This window comes from Conger conger, chromosome 7 (genome assembly GCF_963514075.1).
Source record: "Conger conger chromosome 7, fConCon1.1, whole genome shotgun sequence".
Lineage (NCBI taxonomy): Eukaryota > Metazoa > Chordata > Actinopteri > Anguilliformes > Congridae > Conger > Conger conger.
This window is the reverse complement of record NC_083766.1, coordinates 6,123,467-6,148,533: the sequence shown is the minus strand read 5'-3', so window position 1 is coordinate 6,148,533 and position 25,067 is coordinate 6,123,467. Positions and strand designations below refer to the sequence as shown.

Sequence of the window (25,067 nt, the reverse complement as noted above, 5' to 3'; positions counted from 1 at the left end):
GACATCCTAAAGGTTTCCGAAAGGTTGCTACAACACTGCAGCAGCATTACATGTATGAGAACAACATAAGTTGCATGGGTAGGTATGTGCTTGGCTTTCAGCTGCCACAGACATGAACCCCAACAGCTGAAATGGGAGTGTGCAGAATACTACACCATACAGAGGAGCTTTATAACTCTAAAATAAGGAAAACACAGAAACTGCAGAAAATCCCGGAGCTATCTGGTTTCTGTTAATAGGATATACAACCTTCCATTTCAAAGAAAAAGGGCACTTGCTGACAGATAATGTATCGAAATAGAATCCAAGCACCATATTTATTTTTTATTAAACTCCCAATATTTAATTCATTTCAGGAGTTATCAGAAAATTCCTTTGCTTAATCAGGCTTCCTATCTTTTGAATAATTCAGGGCAGAGTACGGCCCAGCAGAATGCGTGATCGATCTCCATCTGTGGAGTATAACAGGAGACTGAATTGTGGATTTTTTGCAGAAGTAGTACTGGGGTGAACTGCATTTCAACTTAGCCAATTCAGGAAATGAATTGAAATCATTCACTGATATTCATTAATTGTAAAAAGACCCCGGGGGGGGGGATAGAAGACATGGAAAGTCCAGATTTTATTACAGCATGCAGATCAGGGAAGGGAGGGAGAGCGAGAGCAATTCTAAAAATAAACAAACTCAACTCAACTTGAAGAATCTCTTGTAGTTCACCTTGTTAATCCCTTTAATGAATTCAAAAGCCTCAATCAAATCTCCCCGATGTCTCCTTTTACTAAATTTGAAGAGATTAAGCATCTTAAGTCTTTCTTTGTAACTTTTATCTTTTATACCGGGTTGCCCTTCTTTGAACCTTTTCCAATGCCACTACATCTTTCTTTTAGTACGGTCCCCAGAAATGCACACAATACTCTACTTGTGGTCTGACAAGGGCATTGTAAACGGTGACCATAACTTCTAGATTCATACTCAATACTCTTGGCTATGCATCCTGGCTGTTTTTAGAGCTTCACGGTGGGCAGACATTTCAAGCAGCTTAGACATCACATCCTGCAGCTGTTCCTGCAGCTTTAAACTGTTGAACATTCACCTACCCATTTATACCGCTGAAATAGTACAATGAAGTACAATCTCCCAACAGAGATTCAAACCGGTGACCAACATTCTCACAGTCGTCTGGCAGTCGAATCCCGCCCGGGGTGTGTCTAAGTGAGCCCCCGGCGAGCTGGTCGATGCCTTGCATGGCAGCCAATCGCCGTCGGTGTGCGAGTGAGTGTATGAATGGGTGAATGAGAAGCATCAATTGTACAGCGCTTTGGATAAAGGCGCGATATAAATTCCAGCCATTTACCATTTACCATTTACAGCTGTGGCCTTGACGTACAAAATAATTCTTCATTGTTGTACAAAATAATTTTTCAGACCTCCACACCAGTAGAGGGCGGCGTTACCTGTCACTCCAGGGTCCGCTCCACTCCTTCTCCCCCCAGGGGTTGCGCATGCGGATCATGGTGAGCTTCTCGGACTTGAAGAAGGCCAGCAGCCCGTGGCCCAGCCGAACCTTCCTGACATCAGTCACCGCGTAGGCGTGGCCTTTCACCAGGCCGCAGTCGAGCCGTGCCTCTATGTCCTCCACGGTGGTCGCCTAGGCAGCAAAACAGCAACCGCGACCCGAGTTCACAACCAGCGACGTACTACAAACACAGCAGAGTTCCGCCATTTTGGTACAAAACAGGTTCTTTTTAAAAATGGAAGTAGATTTTGATTTGTACTGCAGGTGCGAAGAAGAAAAAATCGAATTATAGTTTGAATCCAGGGAGTGGAATGGGTGCCGTTTTAAAGAGACTGCATTGCGGTTCTAAGCCAGACTTCTTCCCTGAATGAAGAAACAAGTCCACTGCAATAATACATTGAGAATACGGGGTCTGAAACAGACCATGGAGGTGCCAGAGTTTCACTTCTCTTTAGGATATTTCGTTTCGCTTTGTCTGGCTGCTCCTCTGTTTAAATGGATCCTTGAAAATTCATGAATATAAAACAGTTTTCTCAATTTGCCTAAGTTCGGCTGTGCTGTGATGTACAAACACATGCTCTGGGAAAACAATGAGTTCCCCAGTGCTGGAGAGTTGCCCGGATTCCAGGTTTGGTGGACCTTTCATTATTCAAATGAATTACGTCCACTATGACTAGGCGGTGAAGAGATTATGTAACCTTTGTTTTTGTTTTGTCTGTCTGTCATTATGGATTGATTCAGATGAAATGTGAAATTATCATAAAATAAAGGAAAAAATTATATCTTCACAAAGGCTGTTATGACAATTCTAGGTCTTATAGGCCCTTGGTCTTATTTATATTGCACATATTTAGGAATTGTAATATAAATATTGTTAATAATGTCTTAATTTAATCTGAGAATCATTGACTGAATGATTGAATGCCTATTCAAACTCAAACCTTCAGATGTAGCAAAGGTACAATTTTTTTTTACCATTCCATTAAATTAATAACAATTTTAAGAAATTTTTTTGGAATACATACAATATTTGTGTATTCAGTTTCTGATTTAAAAAGATGTGCATGGGCATGAAACTGCTTTTACCCTCATAAAGCCCTTCAGTGTGCTGTTGGGTTGCATTAAGTACAGTACAGAGAGCCTGAAGTGGATGTGAATGCAGAGAAATTCGCTTGACGGTAATTGGATTGTATAAGCTGACACGTTCTTTCATACGAGGAGCACACAGGCTAATGGAAATACACTCCTCCAGAAGACAGTCAGCCTTGGAGCATTGCCAGCCCGCCCAGAAAAACCGTCAGAAGCCTGGTGAGAACGTGACATGCAAGCTGTGGGAGGACATGAGACCAACCCACCCAGCTATCAGGGTGACGCCAGGTCATCGCAGAGGAGGAATCAGAAATTTCTGCACAATCTCTGAAGTGTTTAATGGGTTTAAGTTATATAAAATAAGTATGGGTAAGGACTGTTAAGCTCTGTGGCTGAATCACCCTCACCCCTTTAGTGCCCGTCCACACTACAACATGAAAAGGATGCTCCTAATAAAGTAAACACCTTAAGAAAGGAAATAGAGGTCCTGCATTATTTGACAATAACTGCCCACTTAAGTGGAAGCCCATCTAGAGGAGAAAGGACAGTGGATGTCTGTGCAGAGGGGAAAAGGCAGAACGATAAGTGGGGACTGCTGGGCTTGTTGTTGGGTACCCTAATGGAGCAGCTGATCAGCCCGTCCCGATTGTGGACCTTCAGAACCCTCTCGAACAGCTGGTTCCGGGCGGCCTCGTCCTGGGCGAACTGGCCCTCCAGCAGGTCCATGGGCTCCGACACGCCCCCGGTGAAATCTACCAGCGCGTCTGCGGTGTTTCCCCCGTCCAGGGCCTCATAGCAACCGTACACCCTGCGGGTGACACGAGGGCCGTTATCACCCAGCCCTCCTCACCTCCACCCTCACTGGCCCTTAGCAGAGGTTACAGATTAACTCATATTATCAAAAACTATATAATGGGAGTCCGAATAAATAATGCTAATTGGAAAAAATTACCGTGTGATTACCGTGAACGTCAATGAAAACAGTTAACAGTTAAAACAGAACAAAGTTAACTTGTCAAACTGTATTTACTATCTATAGAAATGTGTGCTATAGTTACACAGTTAAAGGGGTTTAACAAAAATTGTTTTGGCAAAATAAGATTCATTAAGGTTGAAATAAAATAAAAAAGTCCCAGAAAAACTAAGCATTTTTTATCCTTGTCCAAAAAGACAACCATAATCTCCTCAAAGCTGTGTTTATTGTCTAATCAGTTTCTCTGCGCTACAATAGGATTTCAAAAGCCTTGCTGCTATTGGCTGCTATTGGCTGCCATTAGCTCCGCAGGCTGCTATTGGCTGCCACTGGCTCCACAGGCTGCTATTGGCTGCCACTGGCTCCGCAGGCTGCTATTGGCTGCCACTGGCTCCACAAGCTGCTATTGGCTGTACTTGCTTGGCATAGGCCTTCTCCACCAGAGCGCTCCAGAACTCGTTGCTGTCGTTGGAATGGCAGTACACCAGCTGGCTGTCCACCGTAGGCAGCCGGTCGTCGATGACGACGTCCACCCAGTCCCCGAAGCGCCAGAACCGGAAGTGAAAGATCCCGGCGTAGGAATCCGGCTTCTCGACATCCCACTCCTGCTCCCTCCAGTCCGGAATGACCTGCAGAGTACACGAACGCACAGACACGCACACGCATGTCAACACCTCCGCTGTGGGTCTCTCCGTCAGCACACGGCTAAAGGCTAAACGGTTTCAATGAAGGCCCATAATCTTCTCCCACGCCCACGCAATAATTCTGGGGGGTGAATTCTGAATTAGGGGATGCGTTTATCTTCCAAAACGTCAGAGACTAGAAGAGAGCTTAATATGTCAGTCTCAAGGCCAGAGAGGTGGGGCTACCATAAGAAGCTTGGGAGGCCTTCGGGACCACGGACGGAGGCACACAAAGCCAATAAAAAAAGCTGTTGTTTGTCCCTTTCTTGAAGCCTGCTATAACAGAACCGCCTACGTGGATGTGAAATGGTCCATCTCTCCACAGCCTTTGTGGTTATTTTTACAATTTGAACTGAGTTAAAGTATATTTTCAGTCTGGAACTTTTTCAGGTTCCTTGATTTAATCTCTGCTCCCACAGGGGTGCATAAAAGAGGGCCATTGGCCCATTTTGCCAATCCTTTCTTTTCTTTTTTTTTTTATCAAATCCGGTGCTACACTTGCCACAGTAAGCATGCCGAAACGTGCTGGTCATTTACTGCAAGCAAGTTCCACAGTCAGGCCGTACTGAGTTCATCAAAGTGTATATTTTTTCCATATCTCTATTAGCCGTTTGCTCCGACTGTGAAACGTGAATCACTTTTATGACGGAGATCATTAAGATCATTAGCTGCTTTTTGAGCTTCAGCCAAGGTCCGAAGAAAAATGGAAGTGATCAGGGTTTGGTGACTTCCCTTTCATGTGAACAGGCCGAGCCTACGCAACACACAGAATTGGAACGGACTGTGTGTTAGAGGAGGCAGCATGGATGGTGCAGTGGGTAGCACTGCCGCCTCACAGTAAGGAGGTCCTGGGTTCGAATCCCTGTCGGCTGGGGCCTCTCTGTGCGGAGTTTGCATGTCCTCCCCGTGTCTGTGTGGGTTTCCTCCAGGTAACCCGGTTTCCTCCCTCAGTCCAAAGACATGCAGGTTAGGCTGATTGGAGAGTCTAAATTGCCTGTAGGTATGAGTGTGTGTCCAGGGTGTATTCCTGCCTTTCGCCCAATGTATGCTGGGATAGGCTCCAGCCCCCCTGTGACCCTGTTCAGGATAAGCGGGTTAAGATAATGAATGAATGAATGAATGAATGTGTGTTAGAGGGGTGCTGGGTTTCCCCATTGGGGGCAAATATAATGCTCCTGAACACGTTGCCCAATGGCACATCCTCTGATTCGCTCCACTTGCCTGAGAACCGGTTACATCAGGTTCCGAGGCCCGACACAGCCGAGATCCCAAGATGCACCTGCGGGGAAGGCCGTAGTTGTTTCCGTGGGAACGGGGCCACCGGGGGGTGCTCCGTGTCTAGGTCAGAGGACCGGGAATAGGATGTTCGCAGCGGTGCTAATGAGGTCTCCGAGGAGAACCAGCTGCCTGTCACACCACTGCAGGGACAGCACTTGCCCTGTTCTGGATCGACAAACCCCGTCCATCATCAACCGCCCTATCTGTGCCCATACCACGAGGCAGTCTCACCGGCTTCAACCACCACTAATAGGATACAGCTGTTAAAATTCCATTCAACAGATTCCCTGATTTTCCCTGATGCACGGCAGCCATTTTGCACCAAATTGCTCACCGAGCATTAGAGAACGATTACTTTGCCAATTAACCGGGGAGATTAGGTGACAAGTTGTGAAAGCCAGGACACAAGAGAACGTCCTGCTCTTTGCCGTAAATGTCATGGGATCTTTAATGATCTTGGTTTAATATCTCATCCGAATAACAGCATCTCTTAAAACACAGCGTCCCCATCAGTGCACTGGGGCATTGAGGTTTATTTCACCAAAGGGACGATTGCCCCCTACTGGCTCACAAACACCACTTCCAGCAACAACTTGCTTTTCCCAGGAGGCCTCCCATTCACATACTAAACAAGCCTGCACGTGCTTAGTTTCAGCCATATGACAGGAGCATGATCCATACAAACACACACAAATACATAGGATACAACAATAACTGAACTAAGCAAGAATAAGAATAAGTGAAAATCATAATTTAAAATGCCACGGAACCAATCCTTCACATATGTTTATTTATTTATTTCTCTACATACCCAGGCTGGTTTAAAATCCATATAAGGGAGGATTAATGCAGTGAAGAACATGCCAAGCGGACAAGGGTGGAACTGTGATATAAAAAGCATGGCCCTTCACCTTAGCTCACTGTAGGCTTGAAATCATTCCTTACTGCTTACTCATTTTACCTTTGACTTGTAATTATAATTTTTAGAGGACCATTAAGCCCAAGACATATATCTAAATGACAAGATGCAATCCTAGCCTCTGCCATAGAAGGACTGGCTGTCCAAAGTGGTAAACCTTTCATTGTTCATTCCAGTAATACATAGATAGTGTCACTCAGCCTGTGTGTAATTAGTGAAACAATAGAACGCAAACCTGCATTAAATTCCCAAGAACACAGACTGGCCGCTGTGCAATAGACTAAGTAATATAAAGGATAAAATAACCGCATAGTTACTGCAGTAAAGCTGCAAGTCCAACACTTAAGAAATTGTATTCCCAAATTTCCGGAAGATACATAGCAATTACAGTAATCATATACACTTAGTAAATAATAAGGAGCAAATTATATTACATATATGTAATTTGCCATAATTTGTGGAATTAGTGGCAAAATACTGAATTACCTATTACGGATATCTAACTGCAAAATATTCCATATTTCTATATTATATTGCTATTAAAAGCTCATCCTCTGTAAGAATACAAAGAATACAAAACAACATAACAAGGAATAGCTTTGATTTTGTTTTTCATGATAAAATGATAAACTAGTTCTGGGGCTACCTTCGGGATACCATGATAAGTTCATTCATTCATTCATTCATTAGCCTAACTCGCTTATCCTGATCAGGGTCGCAGGGGGGCTGGAGCCTCTCCCAGCATACATTGGGTGAAAGGCAGGAATACACCCTAGACAGGTTGCCAGTCCATCGCAGGGCACACACACCATACACTCATACCTATGGGCAATTTAGACTCTCCAGTCAGCCTAACCTGCATGTCTTTGGACTGTGGGAGGAAACCCACGCAGACACGGGGAGAACATACAAACTCCACACAGAGAGGCCCCGGCCGACAGGGACTCAAACCCAGGATATCCTTGCTGTGAGGCGGCAGTGCTACCCACTGCACCATCCATGCCGCCACCAAGATAAGTCATTACATTTAAAGTGAGCTCTTTGTTTAACAGGGCGGGTTTTCACAAAGGACCCCAATGAAACTGGCAGGTCTGGGTATAAGTAGAAAAATGTAGAAACAAAGTCAAAATATTCAGATTTCTAGGTCCAAAAACAATGGCTAATAATGGACTTTCAGATGCCTGATGAACTTCCGCTGAAATAACATGCAACAACCTGAAAAAGTATACAGGAAGACTTCTTACAGTATACACAGAAAGTAAACCTAATTACAACATAGTTTTAGAAATTCAAAATCAGTAAATATATTGCTACAAATTTGTTTAACCTGGCTTACCCGAATGCACTATGACCACTCACAGTTGAAGAAAATAACGTTGATTATCTCAGAACAACGGAGCATGTCAAAGTCTGATATATATTCAATGGTAAGTGAACAGTTGGTTCTTGTACTCAACGTGTTGGATGCGGGAGAAATGGGCAGGGCGTAAAGACCTGCGTAACTTTGACAAGAGCCAAAATGTTACGGCCTATAGTATACAGTCCTGCCCCCTGCTGATTCATTGGTGAGCAGTGTGGGACTCAAGGGCAGATAACTAAAGATAAATTGTCGATATCACAGTTTAAACAAAGCAGCCATAGACACCCCCAGACATAGTATTTATGTTCTGTTTTGAACAGGCTTGCCACAGTATGCCAAAGTCAAATATGTCCCCTTTCAGAAGTCATACAACCCACCCGCAAGAGAAGCCTTTTGGTCACCATTTGGTCACGTGACCTATTTGTTCACTGGGACCTCTTGACCAGTAATATTGAAGGGCTGGGCACCTGCCCACTAGGGAACAATAACATCTGTTATATCAGTTACTGGATACGGTCCATGCAGAGAGGACACAGTGCCACACCCACACCAATCTGCTGCATCTCGGTTTAGCGGGATTTCCTATGTTCGTGTCACTAACAGAAAACACAACACATACCTGCCCGTACAGGCCTACACTTACAACCACTGATGCGTACATGGGAAGTAAGACATAGCCATTAAAGCCCATGTGCGTGCAGACTGTAATGTTGACAAGTTGTTAAGCCGTTTTTTTACAGTTATTGTCTCTCTTGGGACAGAGACACTATGTTTTCCCCCCACTAGGGAACTACAGCACTTTTGGGCCACATTGGCTCAGGCAGTAAGAGCAGTCGTCTGGCAGTCGGAGGGTCGCCGGTTCAATCCCCCACCCAGGCTGTGTTGAAGTGTCCCTGAGCAAGACACCTAACCCCCAAATGCTCCTGACGAGCTGGTCGGCACCTTGCATGGAAGCCAATCGCCGTCGGTGTGTGAATGGGTGAATGAGTGAATGAGAAACATCGATTGTACAACGCTTTGGATAAAGGCGCTATAAAAATGACAGCCATTTACCATTTTGATCTTTGCAACCTTCAACCTTAATTTCAGATCCTCAATTCAGTACTTTGTAGAAGCCCCTTTGGCAGCAATTACAGCTTTGAGTCATCTTGGGTAAGTCTCTATAAACTTTGCACACCTGGATTTGGGCAGTTTATCCCATTCTTCCTGGCAGATCCTCTCAAGCTCCATCTGACTGGTTGGGAAGCGTCTAGGAACATCTTCATGTGTCTCCACAGATGTTCTATGGGGTTTAAGACTGGGCTTTGTCGGGGCTACTCAAGGACAGTCTGAGATGTTCCGAAGTCACATGTTGTGTTCGATATATGCCTTGAGTCATTGTCGCGATGAAAGGTGAACTGTCGCCCCAGTCTGAGGTTGCGTTTACTCTGGAGCAGGTTTTCTTTAAGGACCACACTGTATTTGGCTGCATTCATCCTTCCCTCAATTCTGACCAGTCTCCCTGTCCCTGCTGCTGAGAAGCACCCCCACAGCATGATGCTGCCACCACCATGCTTCACCGTAGGGATGGCATTAGCCAGGTGATGAGCAGTGCCTGGTGTTCACCAGACATAGTGCTTTGTGTTCTGCCAAAAATAGACATTTTTGTCTGATCAGACCAGAGAATCTTTTTCCTCATGCTCTCAGAGTCTTTTAAATGCCCTTCAGCAAACTCCAAGCAGGCTTTCACATGCCTTCTACTCAAGAGAGGCTTCCCTACCACTCTAGGAAGAGTCCTTGTGGTCCCTTGCCCTAATCTATGTATCTCCATAATTTTATCACAGCGGTCTACAGAGAATTTCCGTGGACGTTGTTTTTGTCCTGACGTGCAGCATGAATTCTGAGGCCTTGCATACACAGACATGTGCCTTTCTATCCGATGTCCAATCGATTCAATTTGTCACAGGTGGATCTAGACACATGTCAAGGATAACTAAACCAAACAGGATGCACCTGACCACAATTTGGAGTGCCACAGCAAAGGGTCTGAATACTTATGTAAATGAGAGATTTAGATTTTTAATACATTTGCAAAAATTTCTAAAAGCATGCTTTCACTTATGGGTATGGGTCCAAAATGGCAATTTTATCCATTTAAAATGAAATCTACAACACAATAAAGGGTGGAAAACGTGAAGGGGTCTGAATACTTTCTGAAGCCACTGTATATGCTGACGGTAAAGATACTGTAAACAATGAGCTCTTTCATCCATGCCTAACAGCAGGCCTCGAAAAAATTTCTTTACAGTAGCAGACATTAGCATAATGAACACATCAGCCAGACTGACTACGTATGAACAAGGTGCATGTACATGTTCACAACTACCTGTACACCATGTTCTTTTCAATACTTGACTTATTCACACCATCACAGTTTCCACCTGCGCTAACTGTAACAGCCAATGTCCTCTTCTTCGCCTGGGCAGCTGGCAAAATTGTTAACACTCAAATCTAGAGAGGGTGAAAATGGCAGGCCCACCTCTTCAAAAATATAAGACCAACAGCGGTCAACACAAGATAGTATGCCATTCGGGGCTATTCTCCAGGACAAAGTTGATGTGTTAACACACTGAATACGTTTAAATCGAAATCCTATCATGAAAAATTGTTTCAGAGAACAAAGCTAGAGACCTCAAGCCCTTATGTGACGACTTACAGCCCTTACGTGGCTGTGTCTGCTATCTGACTCCGGTTGTCATGGTGATTCCCCTGCACAGAGGAACAGAGGAGGAGGAGAAACTAACTTCTGCCTCAAAAGCTCATCGGAATCTCTAGAAAGTGCATCACTGCTTCAAAGTCACCCTTCTTGAGAATAATCTTTATTGGAATCACAGACAATGTTTTAACTAGTCTACAGAGACAATGATATGTCTCTGTGCAGCGATAATAGGATTTTCCATAACAAAACCATCATTGTTACTTGAGAGTAACAGGAACACACACTCTGTAGTGGAAAAAAAAATCAAGAATGAAACTCTTCAACAAAATACAAAAATACTCCCTCTCATACAAAAAATAACTGAAAAAAGAGCTCAAACATAAACACACACACACACACACACACACACACACACAACCAAGGGAAAAGCCTTCCTTGTACGCACTCATTATATTATAGACAATTATGACATATGCCTCTTCTCTTTCGAGAGGCAGGCGTGGTTAAGTTGTATTGATTGCTGCTACTGTAGACTGGAGATTTGTTTTAAACTGAATGTGAATTAAGTGGGGCTGTGGATGATGCCCAAGCCGACTTCCTCGTGTACCTCTGGATGATGAAAATCTCACACCGCTATTCCTTGTTAGCCTAAGATGGAGTATCCCAATGATGAATCCGGCTGAGGGCTGCCAACTGGCAAAGCTTTTTATGATTTGGCATTGAGTGTGGGAGTAGTGAACAAACACATCTAAACAAATGGATCTGCTGAGTACGACCGAGCTCAGCCTGGGTAAGCAGACTTCTGCGTGGCGTCTGTTTTCACTGGCAGGATTCTTTGATGAATACGGAAAGAACTGCCTCAAATGGAAATGAACACACATACCCCATACACTATAAGCACACTCTACAATGATACACATATGCCAGCCAAAAAGCTTTCCTTCTTCACTCTTCACTCCTTCTGCACTGCCGCCTCACAGCAAGGAGGTCCTGGGTTCGAATCCCCGTCGGCCGGGGCCTCTCTGTGCGGAGTTTGCATGTTCTCCCCGTGTCTGCGTGGGTTTCCTCCGGGTACTCTGGTTTCCTCCCACAGTCCAAATACATGCAGGTTAGGCTGATTGGAGAGTCTAAATTGCCCGTATGTATGAGTGTGTGAGTGAATGGTGTGTGTGCCCTGCGATGGACTGGCGACCTGTCCAGGGTGTATTCCTGCCTTTCGCCCAATGTATGCTGGGATAGGCTCCAGCCCCCCTGCGACCCTGTTCAGGATAAGCGGGTTCAGATAATGGATGGATGGATGGACTCTCAAAACATTTTTAATACCATATCTCATCCTTTGAGAGCACTCACACATGCACGCACGCACACACACACGCGCGCGCGCCAACGCACACACACACACACACACACACAGGAACAAACGCAGTGACTTACTTTTTGCCAAAGAGACTCTCTAGAGGCTAGACTGGAGCAGGCTGCCACAAACCAGCAGTTTCCCAGCTGTCCCTGGTGCAGGTCATGGGCACTGATTCCGTCCACAAACAGGTGAGGGTCATCACACAGCTCCTGTGGTACACAGAGACAGGGGGAATAAGACAGGAAGAAAGGAGCAGATACAGAGAGGGAGTACATAAGCAAAATGGCAAATTAGTTGACAGAGAAGGACTTTGTCACTCAGGGGAGGATTGACCAAAGTGTGATCCTGACATCACACATGAGCAGGCCATGACGCTGGAATAATGGCCTGACATATAGATATTAAATGGTAAATGGTTGGCATTTATATAGCGCCTTTATCCAAGTGCTGTACTATTAATGCTTCTGATTCACCCATTCATACACGCACTCACACACCAACGGCAATTGTCTGCCATGCAAGGCACCAACCAGCTCGTCAGGAGCATTTAGGAGTTAGGTGTCTTGCTCAGGGACACTTCGACACTGCCCGGGCGGGGGATCAAACCGGCAACCCTCCGACTGCCAGACGACTGCTCTTACCACCTGAGCCAATGTCGCCCCTATGTCTCCCCTATGTCGCCCCTATTTCGCCCCTATGTCGCCCTCATATTACACGTTCACAATGCCAAAAAAGGCACACGGAAGTGGAAAGGAGTAAGAAACCATTGAGAGACGTAAACGGAGAGCAGTTGAGAATAACATGCAACATACGTAAAAGAAGAGACTCTTCCGGAGAGAAAGGACGTAGAGGGAATGTGCCCAAGACTAAGATGAATGGGAGAGCGTCATTGCCAGAGACTCTTAAAGACTCATTAACTACAGCAGTATTCGTCCCAAATGTACAGCGTGTGCCACTGCAGGGACGCACAGTAAATCAGGAAGCCTTCTGAGGTCTTGCGGTGGCTGACCTGGCCTGGCGCGCTGTCACAGGAGGGAGAGATTCCGAGAAGAAAAGCTTGTACTTCGCCACAGAACAGATAAGAGCCAGACACTCTGATACAGGGGCAATTAATGAACACTGATAGGAGGACCTCAGGGCTTCAGTCAGGGTCGCTGCATTATACACTCACTGAGCACTTTATTAGGTAGACCTGCACCCCCAGCTTGTAAATGCAAATATTTAATCAGCCAAATAATGTGGCAGCACCTAAATGCATAAAAGCATGCAGACGTGGTCAAGACGTTCAGCTGTGTTTCAGACCAAATGTCAGAATAGGGAAGAAATGTGATCTAAGTGACTTTGACCCTGGAATGGTTGTGATTTGGGTATCTCAGAAATTGCCGATCACCCGGGATTTTCAAGCACAGCAGTCAGAGTTGTCAGTTTTCAGAAAATGGTGCGAGAAACAAAAGACATCTAGTGAGCAGCAGTTCTGCGAGAAAAAACGTATTGTTAATGAGAGAGGTCAGAGGAGAATGGCCAGACTGGTCGAGGCTGACAGGAAAGTGACAGTAACGCAAACAAACCACACATTACAACGGTAGCATACAGAAGATACAATGTGTCAAACCTCTAAATGGATAGGTTACAGCAGCAGAAGCCCAATAAGTTAAAAAATAAGTCTAATAAATACCTGATAAAGTGGTCACTGAGTGTAATTCCGTCGAACTCGGAACAGAATGGACATCTTAAAACAGAGAAAATAGCACCAAGGACTCAGTGACTTCCTGGTACAGTGACTATTAGCAGTGTTAGCACAGTAGCCGCTGGCATACCACTATGTAGGTCCTGTCAACGCTAAACGCAACCACCCTGCCAAACCAAACGAGAAGACTATCAAACCAGTCCCAGTGACTGTACACACACACACACACACACACACACACACACGCACACACACACACACCACTAACAGAGTACAGTCTGCCTGCCAAACAAGCACCCTGCCCTTTCTAGCACTCCTGGCTGCCCTGCCTCTGCACAGTGGCCATTCACCATCATTACTCTCATTTAATCTGAGACAGATGGCGACTGATCACTATCTCTGTCTCCCTTTCTCATTTCCCCCGTCTCCTATCACCCCATAACTCTCCATCCCTGCATTACCTCTTTCCCTGCCCCCCTCCATCTTACAGCACCCTGTTACTCTGCTATATGTCTGTTACGACCGTTACAACCATCCCTGCATTACCTCTTTCCCTGCACCCCTCCATCTCACAGCACCCTGTTACTGTGCTATATGTCTGTTACGACCGTTACAACCATCCCTGCATTACCTCTTTCCCCGAGCCCCTCCATCTCACAGCACCCTGTTACTCTGTTATATGTCTGTTACGACCGTTACAACCATCCCTGCATTACCTTTCCCTGAGCCCCTCCATCTCACAGCACCCTGTTACTCTACTATATGTCTGTTACGACCGTTACAACCATCCCTGCATTACCTCTTTCCCTGAGCCCCTCCATCTCACAGCACCCTCTTACTCTGCTATATGTCTGTTACGACCGTTACAACCATCCCTGCATTAGCTCTTTCCCTGCGCCCCTCCATCTCACAGCACCCTGTTACTGTGCTATATGTCTGTTACGACCGTTACAACCATCCCTGCATTACCTCTTTCCCCGAGCCCCTCCATCTCACAGCACCCTGTTACTCTGTTATATGTCTGTTACGACCGTTACAACCATCCCTGCATTACCTTTCCCTGAGCCCCTCCATCTCACAGCACCCTGTTACTCTACTATATGTCTGTTACGACCGTTACAACCATCCCTGCATTACCTCTTTCCCTGAGCCCCTCCATCTCACAGCACCCTGTTACTCTGTTATATGTCTGTTACGACCGTTACAACCGCCTGCAACAATTCTCCTCCCTCTGCCCGCCATTTGTCCCCCATCCCTCTCTCCAGGCCTTCTCCTCCATCACCCCTCGTCTCAGAAACCGCTTGCAATTACCCTGTCTGTTCACACATTTCAGGTGCTGGAGGTCTCATCTTCAGAAAACAGAACGTCAGAAGTTCAGAGGCTAACGTTATTATTCAACGCAACACAAATATCGCCGGTACTGATTCTTTTTTAATCATGTACAATGACAGTACATTTTATTATATTAGCTTGTCAGGCATTTTGTCGTATTTTCAGTAAAGATCATTCCTACGGTTATCATAAACAATCAAATATAATCAGTGCTTCTTTCTGAAGGATGAGTGTTGCTGAATAATTTAAAACTGATCCACTCCTGGCGCTCAGGAAGTATTTACTTGTGTGATTCCCATGGTACATCAGACGTTCAACACAGGCATCATGGGAAGTGTCTAAAACTAAATAAACTAGAACAGGGTCAGCATACGTACGCAGCTAAATATCAACACATCCGAATCCCCTTCAACTTATTTAATGGCGTTCCCTGCAGAATTCCCATTACCGTGGCATGAAATTTCACTAATTACATTTTTAATTTTGTCAAATAATTTATTTTTCAATCCCTAATTCTGTTTCAATACGCAATGCTATTTCAGAAATGTAATTCAGAAATGTGGTCACACAATGACTACAAAAAAAAAGGACCCTACACATGTAATCACATCCACATGCTGTCACCAGTTCTGATTAGCAACATATCATTTTACATTCATCCATCCATTATCTTAACCCGCTTATCCTGAACAGGGTTGCAGGGGGGCTGGAGCCTATCCCAGCATACATTGGGTGAAAGGCAGGAATACACCCTGGACAGGTTGCCAGTCCATCACAGGGCATTCACACCATTCACTCACACACTCATACCCACGGGCAATTTAGACTCTCCAATCAGCCTAACCTGCATGTCTTTGGACTAAGGGAGGAAACCGGAGTACCCGGAGGAAACCCCCGCGAACATGGGGAGAACATACAAACTCCACACAGAGAGGCCCCGGCTGACGGGGATTCGAACCCAGGACCTCCTTGCTGTGAGGCGGCAGTGCTACCCACTGCACCATCCGAAGGAAAACAAAAAATCCTTTATTTCTACATGAATACATTACCAAGGCCTTTACATATCCATAAAAAAACTGTATCGACCTTTATGCCGGAATTCGTAATAGAAAATAGAAAACCTTATTTGAAATGCCATTTTCCTATTGAAACACTGTAATGTACTGTATGTCATTAAGCAGAGGATGTGGAGATATTATGAGGCATTGATCAGTCATGTTCCAGGGTAGAGGAACAGAAGGTCAGAGGAGAGTGAAAGTACAGTCACCACTACCACAGAAACTCTAACAACAGCAAAGAACAAATGGATCTTTTTTCCCATCACTCCAGAACAGGCATTCTGTTTCAGATGTGATCTTCTGAAGAGGACACTCTTTTCTGAGAGGAAGCCATCTAACCCTCTACGCAAGGTGCCTTTCAGAAGTTCTGTCCTAATACAGCCAAATCTGGATTCAATCTATTGTCCGTGATACCAATTCATTATCTTGCCAAAGCGAACGCATAACTAATGAATGCGCTGCCTCCAGACTTCAGACTCTGTCGTCAAATTCATGGGCATGTGTGGAGAAGATTCATTCATTCATTCATTATCCTAACCCGCTTATCCTGAATAGGGTTGCAGGGGGGCTGGAGCCTATCCCAGCATACATTTGGCAAAAGGCAGGAATACACCCTGGACAGGTCGCCAGTCAATCACAGGGCACACATACCATTCACTCACACACTCATACCTACAGGCAATTTAGACTCTCCTGCATGCCTAACCTGCATGTCTTTGGACTGTGGGAGGAAACCGGAGTTCCCAGAGGAAACCCACGCAAACACGGGGAGAACATGCAAACTCCGCACAGAGAGGCCCCGGCTGACGGGGATTCAAACTCAGGACCTCCTTGCTGTGAGGCGGCAGTGCTACCCATTGCACCATCCGTGCCGCCTAGTGGAGAAGATTATGGATGGATAATGGATAGTTTTATATATAAATATATTTATGTTGATTATCTGTCCTGGGGACAGCCAAAGTGGGAAAGTTATCGCAAAAGACTGACAACCCCAAGTTATTTTTTTTTTAACGTTATATCGAAATAAAATATTTTGTGTGTTTATGTGTGTTTGCCTTCATAAGCAGGACATTCAGATTGAACAGGCGGTGAATAAAAGGTACCGTCGGCAGTCTTTATGAGAGAAATGCCATCCAGGGCCTCAGCTCAGTTTTATCGATTCTCCAAAATTTGAACCAAGCATCATAAAAATCCCTTCAACAGTGATATCTCTGATGTATTTGTTTTTCTTGATGCTGTCTACTCAATTTTCCTTTTTCAAATAGACACTTGGCTCATACTGTTTTCATTGGATAAAGGACCTGAAAGGCGAGAAAGCATTAGCAGATATTTTCCATGAATATTTATATATTTTCAATAGATCATTCTGCGTGTAGAAGACTGACATATAAGAAAATCAGTAAAGCCACACACAAGGAAAGATGGACAGAAATGAAAAGAAAAATATTTTTGTGCTGTACATACTCACTGCAGATTAAATTTAGCTTTTCATTTCATTTTATTTTATTTAAAAAAAATAGATTTTTTTTTTTTATGCGTGCTACTGGTGGTACAATTAATTTCATCACTGCAGATCTAGAAAGTAAATTCTATTCTATTCCGCATGCCTTTTGAGGCAACCAGACAGAAAGGTCATATGCTTCCAATCTGTTCCACCAAGCTAACACCAAATGTTCACAGGACAGTGCCAACTGCAAATGAAAATAATGTGCACTCTCCTGTCGAGTGTCGGCTGAGCTGGGGAACCGAGAATACTGTATCCCAGCCCTGTAATTACTAACAAGTAAAGCCCAACATGTCTGGAGAGATGCTATAGGAAGGCCAGCTCTGCACTGCAGAATATTTGTGTAGAGATTAAATCCAGGTTCCACCCCACCCCCCGAGACCATAACCTCCCTCCATCATTCTTGGTCCACCTCCACAACGTTCCTGACAACCCTGTGCATAGGGCAAAAATCAATCCCTGGAGCGGATTACTCACGCAGAATGCGTGTAATGTCCCTGCCTACAGTATACGGTGCTTGCGCTATTTGACTTCAAAAGATCTATTTGACAATGTGTTGAAGGAGAAGACAAATTTGTTAATTTCGTGTCGAATAAAGCGCACGGCTTTCAACGTTCAGTCACTGCAGGAGTCAAGTGTCACGGAGCACTGATAAACGACTTGTTTGTTAACTAAAATCATTGACATTTTGGCAAGAGAGGTGCCTGTATTCTTTTCAACGATTACATACCTTTTACAAATGACCCTTTTTAATAACTATAGTTAAATGTCTCCGTTAGTGGCACAGCAGCCGAAAACGAAAGCAAGCATTTAATCCCAAACTTTGAACCCAACCACTGCCCCAGTCGACACTGCCCCGGAAACTCCCATCATCTTTACTGTTGCAGAAGGAATAGAGCACAAATATACCATAAAAACAGTGGTGGACGCAAGCGGGAAGACATTTCTCCAGTAAGCTCGGTGGCTTCAGTTGCTCAACTATACTGGTGATAATATGCACTCAGTGAGCACTTTATTAGGTATTTATTAGACCCATTTTATTAGACTTATTAAGTCTTCTGCTGCTGTAGCCTATCAACTTAAGAGGTTTGATGCGTTGCGTGTTCAGAGATGCTCTTCTGCACACCACTGTTATAATGTGTGCTTATTTGCGTTACTCTCACCTCCCTGTCAGCTTTGACCAGTTTGGCCCTTCTCCTCTGACCTCTCTCATTAACAAGACGTTTTTGCCCTCAAAACTGCTGCTCACTGGATGTTTTTTTGTTTTTCACACCATTCTCTGCAAACTCTAGAGACTGCTGTGCATGAAAATCGCAGGAGATCAGCAGTTTCTGAGATACTCAAACCACCCTGTCTGGCGCCAACTACCATTCCATACCATGGTCAAAGTCCACATTTTTTCCCCCATTCTGTTAGTGGATTAACTGAAGCTCCTCACCCCCGCATGAGTTTATGCATCGTACTGCTGCCACACAATTGGCTGATCAGATTGTCACATGAATAAGCAGGTGTTCTTAATAAAGTGCTCAGTGATAATATAATATATTGATCCTACACCTTTGGCCAGTTCATGTCTGCTGTGAGGAGGTGGGGCCCTGATGTGTATTGTAAGGGAGAGGCCGTGACATTGGGGACCTTCGTGGGATTGTAAGTGGCCCCCGGGGGGGATTTTCCGTGCCCGCTGACTTTCCGGCAACCTGCCCTGCATACATTGTGGGCGAATGGGCTTGATTGGATCTGGCCACACGAGAGGTCAGCGATGTGCAAACTCAGCTGAAATCTCTCGGCGGGAATGCAACTTTTAATCACAGCCCCCGAGGCAGTGCGATCGCTACAGTGGCTCCCCCTCCCCCTCAAGGTCTGACATTCTCCCAGAATGCTCTCTGTTTCTGTTACTGAGGACCGATGAATTCCTCGCTGCAAGTTACAGGCAGGGCGTTCATAGTTAAAGGTGTGGCTCAGTTCAACACATATTTCCAAAACAAACTGCTCCCAGTGGTTAATCATTTACACTACATTACATTAATAGCATTTGGCAGACGCTCTTACCCAGAGCGACATACATTTGATTAGACTAAGCAGGAGACAATCCTCCCCTGGAGCAATGCAGGGTTAAGGGCCTTGCTCAAGGGCCCAACGGCTGTGCGGATGTTATTGTGGCGACACCAGGATTAGAACCACAGACGTCGCGTGTCCCAGTCATGTACCTTAACCACTACGCTACAGGCCGCTACAGGCTGCCCCAACAACTCTTACTTGAATATTCTTTGTATCTTTTGTGAACATGGTCACAACATCAATGCAGCTACGATGAAGATATAATATAAAAGACAAATCACAAAAGGAAACAGTTATTTCCAACGCTGGAGTGGGTTCAAAGGAAAAAGATGAAAAGGGGTAATACAGTTATCGTCGTAGGCTTTGTACAGTAATATAATAATGGGACTGTAGGGGCTAGGCCCAAACCCCGAGCCGATGAGGATTAGAAAACGGGCAGTAACTCTCCAGGGGCTGACACGCAGAATGTAAATCGCTGATGTTGACCCGTACTTCCTCAGCCATCTCTCGGCCCAGTTCAGATGTGCCGTGAACCCAGAAACACACAGGGAGGCATAACGATCCATATCTCAACATTACTAATGTAACGAATTACTAAATGTACATTACTAAATGTAATGCAAGCCGGCGCAAGAGCGCAGAAGAGAAAGTGAGAGAGAGAGAAAGAGAGAGAGTGAGAAAGATAGAGAGATTTCACAAGAGATTTCATGAAGAGCTATAATTAATTCTCATAACTCGGAGGCAGACCTGGTCATAAAGTGCCTTCATATGAGATGCCGCAGACGATTTACATCCCTGTAAAGTTATGGTCACATTAAAACAACATGATCAATTCCTCTGTTACCTGGCAACCCACAGTTGGGCAAACCATTGCCTTGTAAACAAATCAAGTAGAAAAGTGAAAATACTAAGAGGGTTCATGGATTTTAGAGAGCACTTAATGACACCATGTGCAGGTGTTTCTCAGGCTGGACCATACCTGCAGACTGAATGAGCAGTCTCCCCTCGCCCCCTTCAGGCAATCAAGTCATCAAGAGACCATGAACTAAAACACACACACACACACACACACACACACACACACACACACACACACACGGACACACACACACACAGGGACACACACACACCCACACACACACAAACCCCATGCACACACACACACACACACACACACACACACACACTCACACATCCACACACATGCACACACACACACACAAAACCCATGCACACACACACGAACACACACACACGCACACATGCACACCCGGACACACACACACACACACACACACACACACGGACACACAGACACACACACACACAAACACTCACACATCCACACACATGCACGCACCTGTCATGTTCAAATGCGCTGACAAACAGCTCTCCTTACAGGGATGCCATTTCCCTGAGTGAGCACAACAAGTAAAAGACAACCAAACAATAACAGGTCTTTTGACATTGCCGCGTCCCGACAGAACTTGCCTGGCTGTGTTATTATGAGAATAAATCACACAGGCGCCGTAACACACAGAGCGGCGCGTAGCTTCAGCCCGGCTCTGGCGCTTTATTGATGGCGCCGCGTCTGGGGCCCCGTAATAGCGGTCCGCGCCGCCTCAGGATCGGGAGACACACCGCGGAGAGCAGGCCAGGAAAGTCGGGATAAGTGGCTCACGTAATCCCGCTGCTCCGTCTGCCTGGGGTCACAGTGGGCCCGGCATTCGGGGACCATTCAGCACTAAATGTGAACCAGGATTTATTGTTGCCATGACAGCAGCTGTCAGAGAAACACGGTTAATATGCGTGTCAACAAAGTCGAATTTTTGGGAATTTTTTATTTTAGGCCACTAAATTCTAAAAGGGCATTCAACATTCTAAAATAATCAATTCAGTTTAGGACTTAAGCAGACTTAAGGGTTTCTTTATTAAACTTGGAAAAAAAAGAAGTACATTTTTAAGGCATAGCACCATGGCAAGTGCTTACTCTCACTATGGGCCATACTTTCTGGAAGGAACTTCGCACGGCTCATTGGCGCAGTCGGGCGAGCTGCACGGTGTGCTGGGAACGGCTCACCGTGTTCCGAACAGTGCGACTTTCATGACTAATAACCAAGCTTTGGTTCTTGTGTGCAGGTATAATTCCCTCTGTTTTCATAAAAACACAGTCACATAAGCGATCCATTTCAGCATACAGTGACAAGGTAATACCTGTGTTGTTACCGTTTGGCTGGATACCAAACCTTTGCCTGGACTATTGATTAGGAATTGCCCATTCTGCACCATTCCGGTTCTTGAGCCCTGCCTGTCTGATCTACGATAAAGTTAATAAAGACCTTAACTTGAACTTTTGTGGTCTCGCTATTGGGTTTGTTGTTCTGGTGCCTGACATTAACTCTTTTCATTACCATTTCCTTTAAGAAGGTTGGATTGGCGATTTCCATAGTCGCTACGTTCTCCTTGATTATTTGAACTAGAACTTGACCGAAATACTTGAATTGTGAACACAGTGCTGTTGAGTTCTCTTAACTGCAAGACCGACTGCTCAGTAATGTTGGAAGTAACCACATCATGGTAGGTGTAATGATCATATTACATTTATTATATATTACTTATTATGCCAAGAGAGAAATTGTTGTAGAATATTGGATTAATCTATCCTTCATTTGTCCCAGTAAGCGCTACAGTACCTCTCATTTTAACTAGGCCTAATCAAAATGAAAACTTGCGTAAACCAATTCTCCTCATTACAGACCGGGGTAAGGAAAACAACAAAATACCGTACCCGATCACAGTCTACAACGAGAATAGCTATAAATCTACAATTAAAAACTGAAATAAATACGGGAATTAAAATTATAAAGAAGAACAAAAACAGTGAATGCTAGATCGTCCAGAAAAGGCATCCAGATCGTCCAGAAAATGCGAAATCAACAGCACCCAACACTGCAGACGCTGGCCGAAAAACAGCCCAATGTCTCTGAGCACAAGAAAATGACCGCACAGCTTTTCTGAAGCTTGCGTCATGTTGCTGCAATCTCTCAGTCATGTTACACGAAAATGATGAATTATCAGGGGTAATACAAAATTCTATTTGAACTGCCTGCATTATGTAACATCTCAGGTCATGGTCGATGGTGTTACTGGCACAGAATGATAATGGGCATGTGTGGCAGACATATTCATCTTAACTGTTAAACCCTGAACAAGCTTCAAAGCACCATGATGTACAATACTGGAATACTATGAGCTAACTGCTCATAGGCCCACATTCATAGAGCATCTCCAGGATCAGATGTCCTCCCTCCATATTTCTACATGGGCCATAGACTATGCATGTAAATAGACACAGGCACTACATACATGATTCTAATCACTAAAACAAACTGATGGACTGATTATTGATTTCATCGACCGGCTGTTGAAAGGACTCTCACCCTCGGCCTCTTCCAGACCACCCGTCCGATCCTGTTGCCCAGGTAGAAGAGGGACTCATCCACGGCGGGGAAGCGGGGGTCCTCAAACAGCAGCCCGCTCTGCAGACACTGTTTCTTCAGTGAGGCGTAGTGCTGGCCCTCATAAGCTTTCACTGAGGAGAACATGCTTTAGCCTGTGGTTACAGTGCACGACACACAGGGGGCGCTGCGGGAGACAAGAGAGGGAGGGAGAGAGAGGGAGAGAGAGGGAGAGAGAGAGAGAGAGAGAGGGTTCATCCAAGGAAGCTGAGCTGCATCTGAGATCAACAACTGGGTCAAACCTGCTTTACGCCCTCATCCCATTACCCGGCTGGAAGTGGCTGGACTCTCAGGACAAGCTGCAGCACAGCATGCAGTTTGCTCTTAAGATGACACCTGCTCCCTCGTTTCTCATTTCGCCGCAGGTTCAAGCACATCGCACCGTAAGCCCGTGATAACAGCCCTTCGGGGGGGAGGCGGGCATGAGGCTGGCGGGCTGCAGAGACAAGGTGTCCCTCCCCAGTGGACTGAACCCGGCGTGGAGCTACACTTCAAAATTAGCCACGGAAAACTCACGCTGTTTACCTGAACAATGCTGCCGCCCCCCTGCCTCCACCCAGGTTCTGCTCGGAGGTCAAGTAAAAGACCTATGGCGAATTAGTGCCAACAAATTACCTCAATATGCATTTCCAAGACAAGAAACGTCGATACACATTATTGCACATTGAATTACCGCAAGGTTTCCATAATCATCTGTGAAAAGTGTGGAAAATACATTCCAGATAAATGACAGGAATAAGTCTCAATAACCGCATCCATTTCAACCAGTGAGTAATTACGGCACTGGCGTCCTTTTCTCCCCTCTGAAAGACGGAGACATGTTTATTTTTATGGGGGTGGTGGTGGTGGGGGCTGTTTAGCTTTCCTTTAATTGTTTAATGTATTCTTCTTGAGTCACTGACATCAGCCATTAATCTCTCCGTTTGCAGTTTAACTATAAATTAATTACACAAGACAGAAATACACATAATAGACTAGACAGACGAAGCTTTAGAATGTGTTTCCAGTTCTAGCAACAGCACTGTGGAAATAAAAATGTTTCTATGAAGAACAACACTGTCATGGGAAAAACCTATTAAAATAATGCATCACTTGGCCCATTCTCCCTTGTTCCTAGCCAAGCTATATCTTTATATCATTTAAAATCCTGAGATTGCACCCATAACAGCTCTCAGATCATGATATTATTCCTTAAGGTATAAAGATGCACACCGCGATAAAATGAAAATTTGAGTCATAAAGGTTTGTAATAATAAACTGTGATCCTAGGCGGGTGGAACAGCCAGTTCTTATTGTCGTGCATTTTTATGTTCTGATGCTCTTTAAAAAATGATTTGCAGTTAAATAGACAAGCGCTGGTGGAAAACACATTCGCACAACAGAATGACAAAGGCAACTGACACAACACGGCTCACCTCGCCCCATTGGGTTTAACGGTGTGCATGCTGGTAGGCTGTATCCTAGGAAACAGTATCGGAGAACATAGGTTAAAGACCTGTGACCGGTGCAGTGTATATGCAGCAGTGGACCCCTCCCCAGCTGTAGAATCTCACCCCCTGTACGCTGTCAGTATGCTGACATCTCTCTTAAAGGCAGATTCAGCATCTTGACATCTCTCTTAAAGGCAGATTCAGTACTCTGACATCTCTATTAAAGGCAGATTCAGTACTCTGACATCTCTCTTAAAGGCAGATTCAGCACCTTGACATCTCTCTTAAAGGCAGATTCAGCATCTTGACATCTCTCTTAAAGGCAGATTCAGTACCCTGACATCTCTCTTAAAGGCAGATTCAGCATCTTGACATCTCTCTTAAAGGCAGATGCCTGGAGAACTGGTGCCTTCCCTTCAAGCAAACCCCCCCCCCGGTCAGAGAGGCTCAGGAGGAGAGCCAGGAAAAGACATCAACACTCCCCACCAGAGAGACATCAACACTCCCCATCATAGCAGCACTGACACCCCAACCAGACAGATTTGGTAGAACATCAATAATAGCAGCACTGACACCCCAACCAGACAGATTTGGTAGAACATCAAT

At 45.0% G+C, this 25,067-nt stretch overlaps 1 protein-coding gene across 2 annotated transcripts in view; it reads right to left on the bottom strand.

Annotated features, from left to right (window-relative positions):
• Positions 1–23,118, bottom strand: part of capn5b (calpain 5b) — a 29,582-nt gene extending 6,464 nt beyond the window's left edge. Inside the window, exons 1-5 of one of the 2 annotated variants that reach the window (XM_061249313.1) lie at positions 22,954–23,118; positions 11,952–12,083; positions 4,000–4,208; positions 3,222–3,414; positions 1,456–1,649 (exon numbers count right to left, since the gene is read on the bottom strand). In XM_061249313.1, coding sequence (XP_061105297.1) covers positions 1,456–1,649; positions 3,222–3,414; positions 4,000–4,208; positions 11,952–12,083; positions 22,954–23,118 — 893 coding nt within the window. The remainder of the gene's footprint in view (positions 1–1,455; positions 1,650–3,221; positions 3,415–3,999; positions 4,209–11,951; positions 12,084–22,953) is intronic. The other variant, XM_061249314.1, reaches the window with a different exon arrangement.
• Between the last annotated feature and the right edge of the window lie 1,949 nt (positions 23,119–25,067).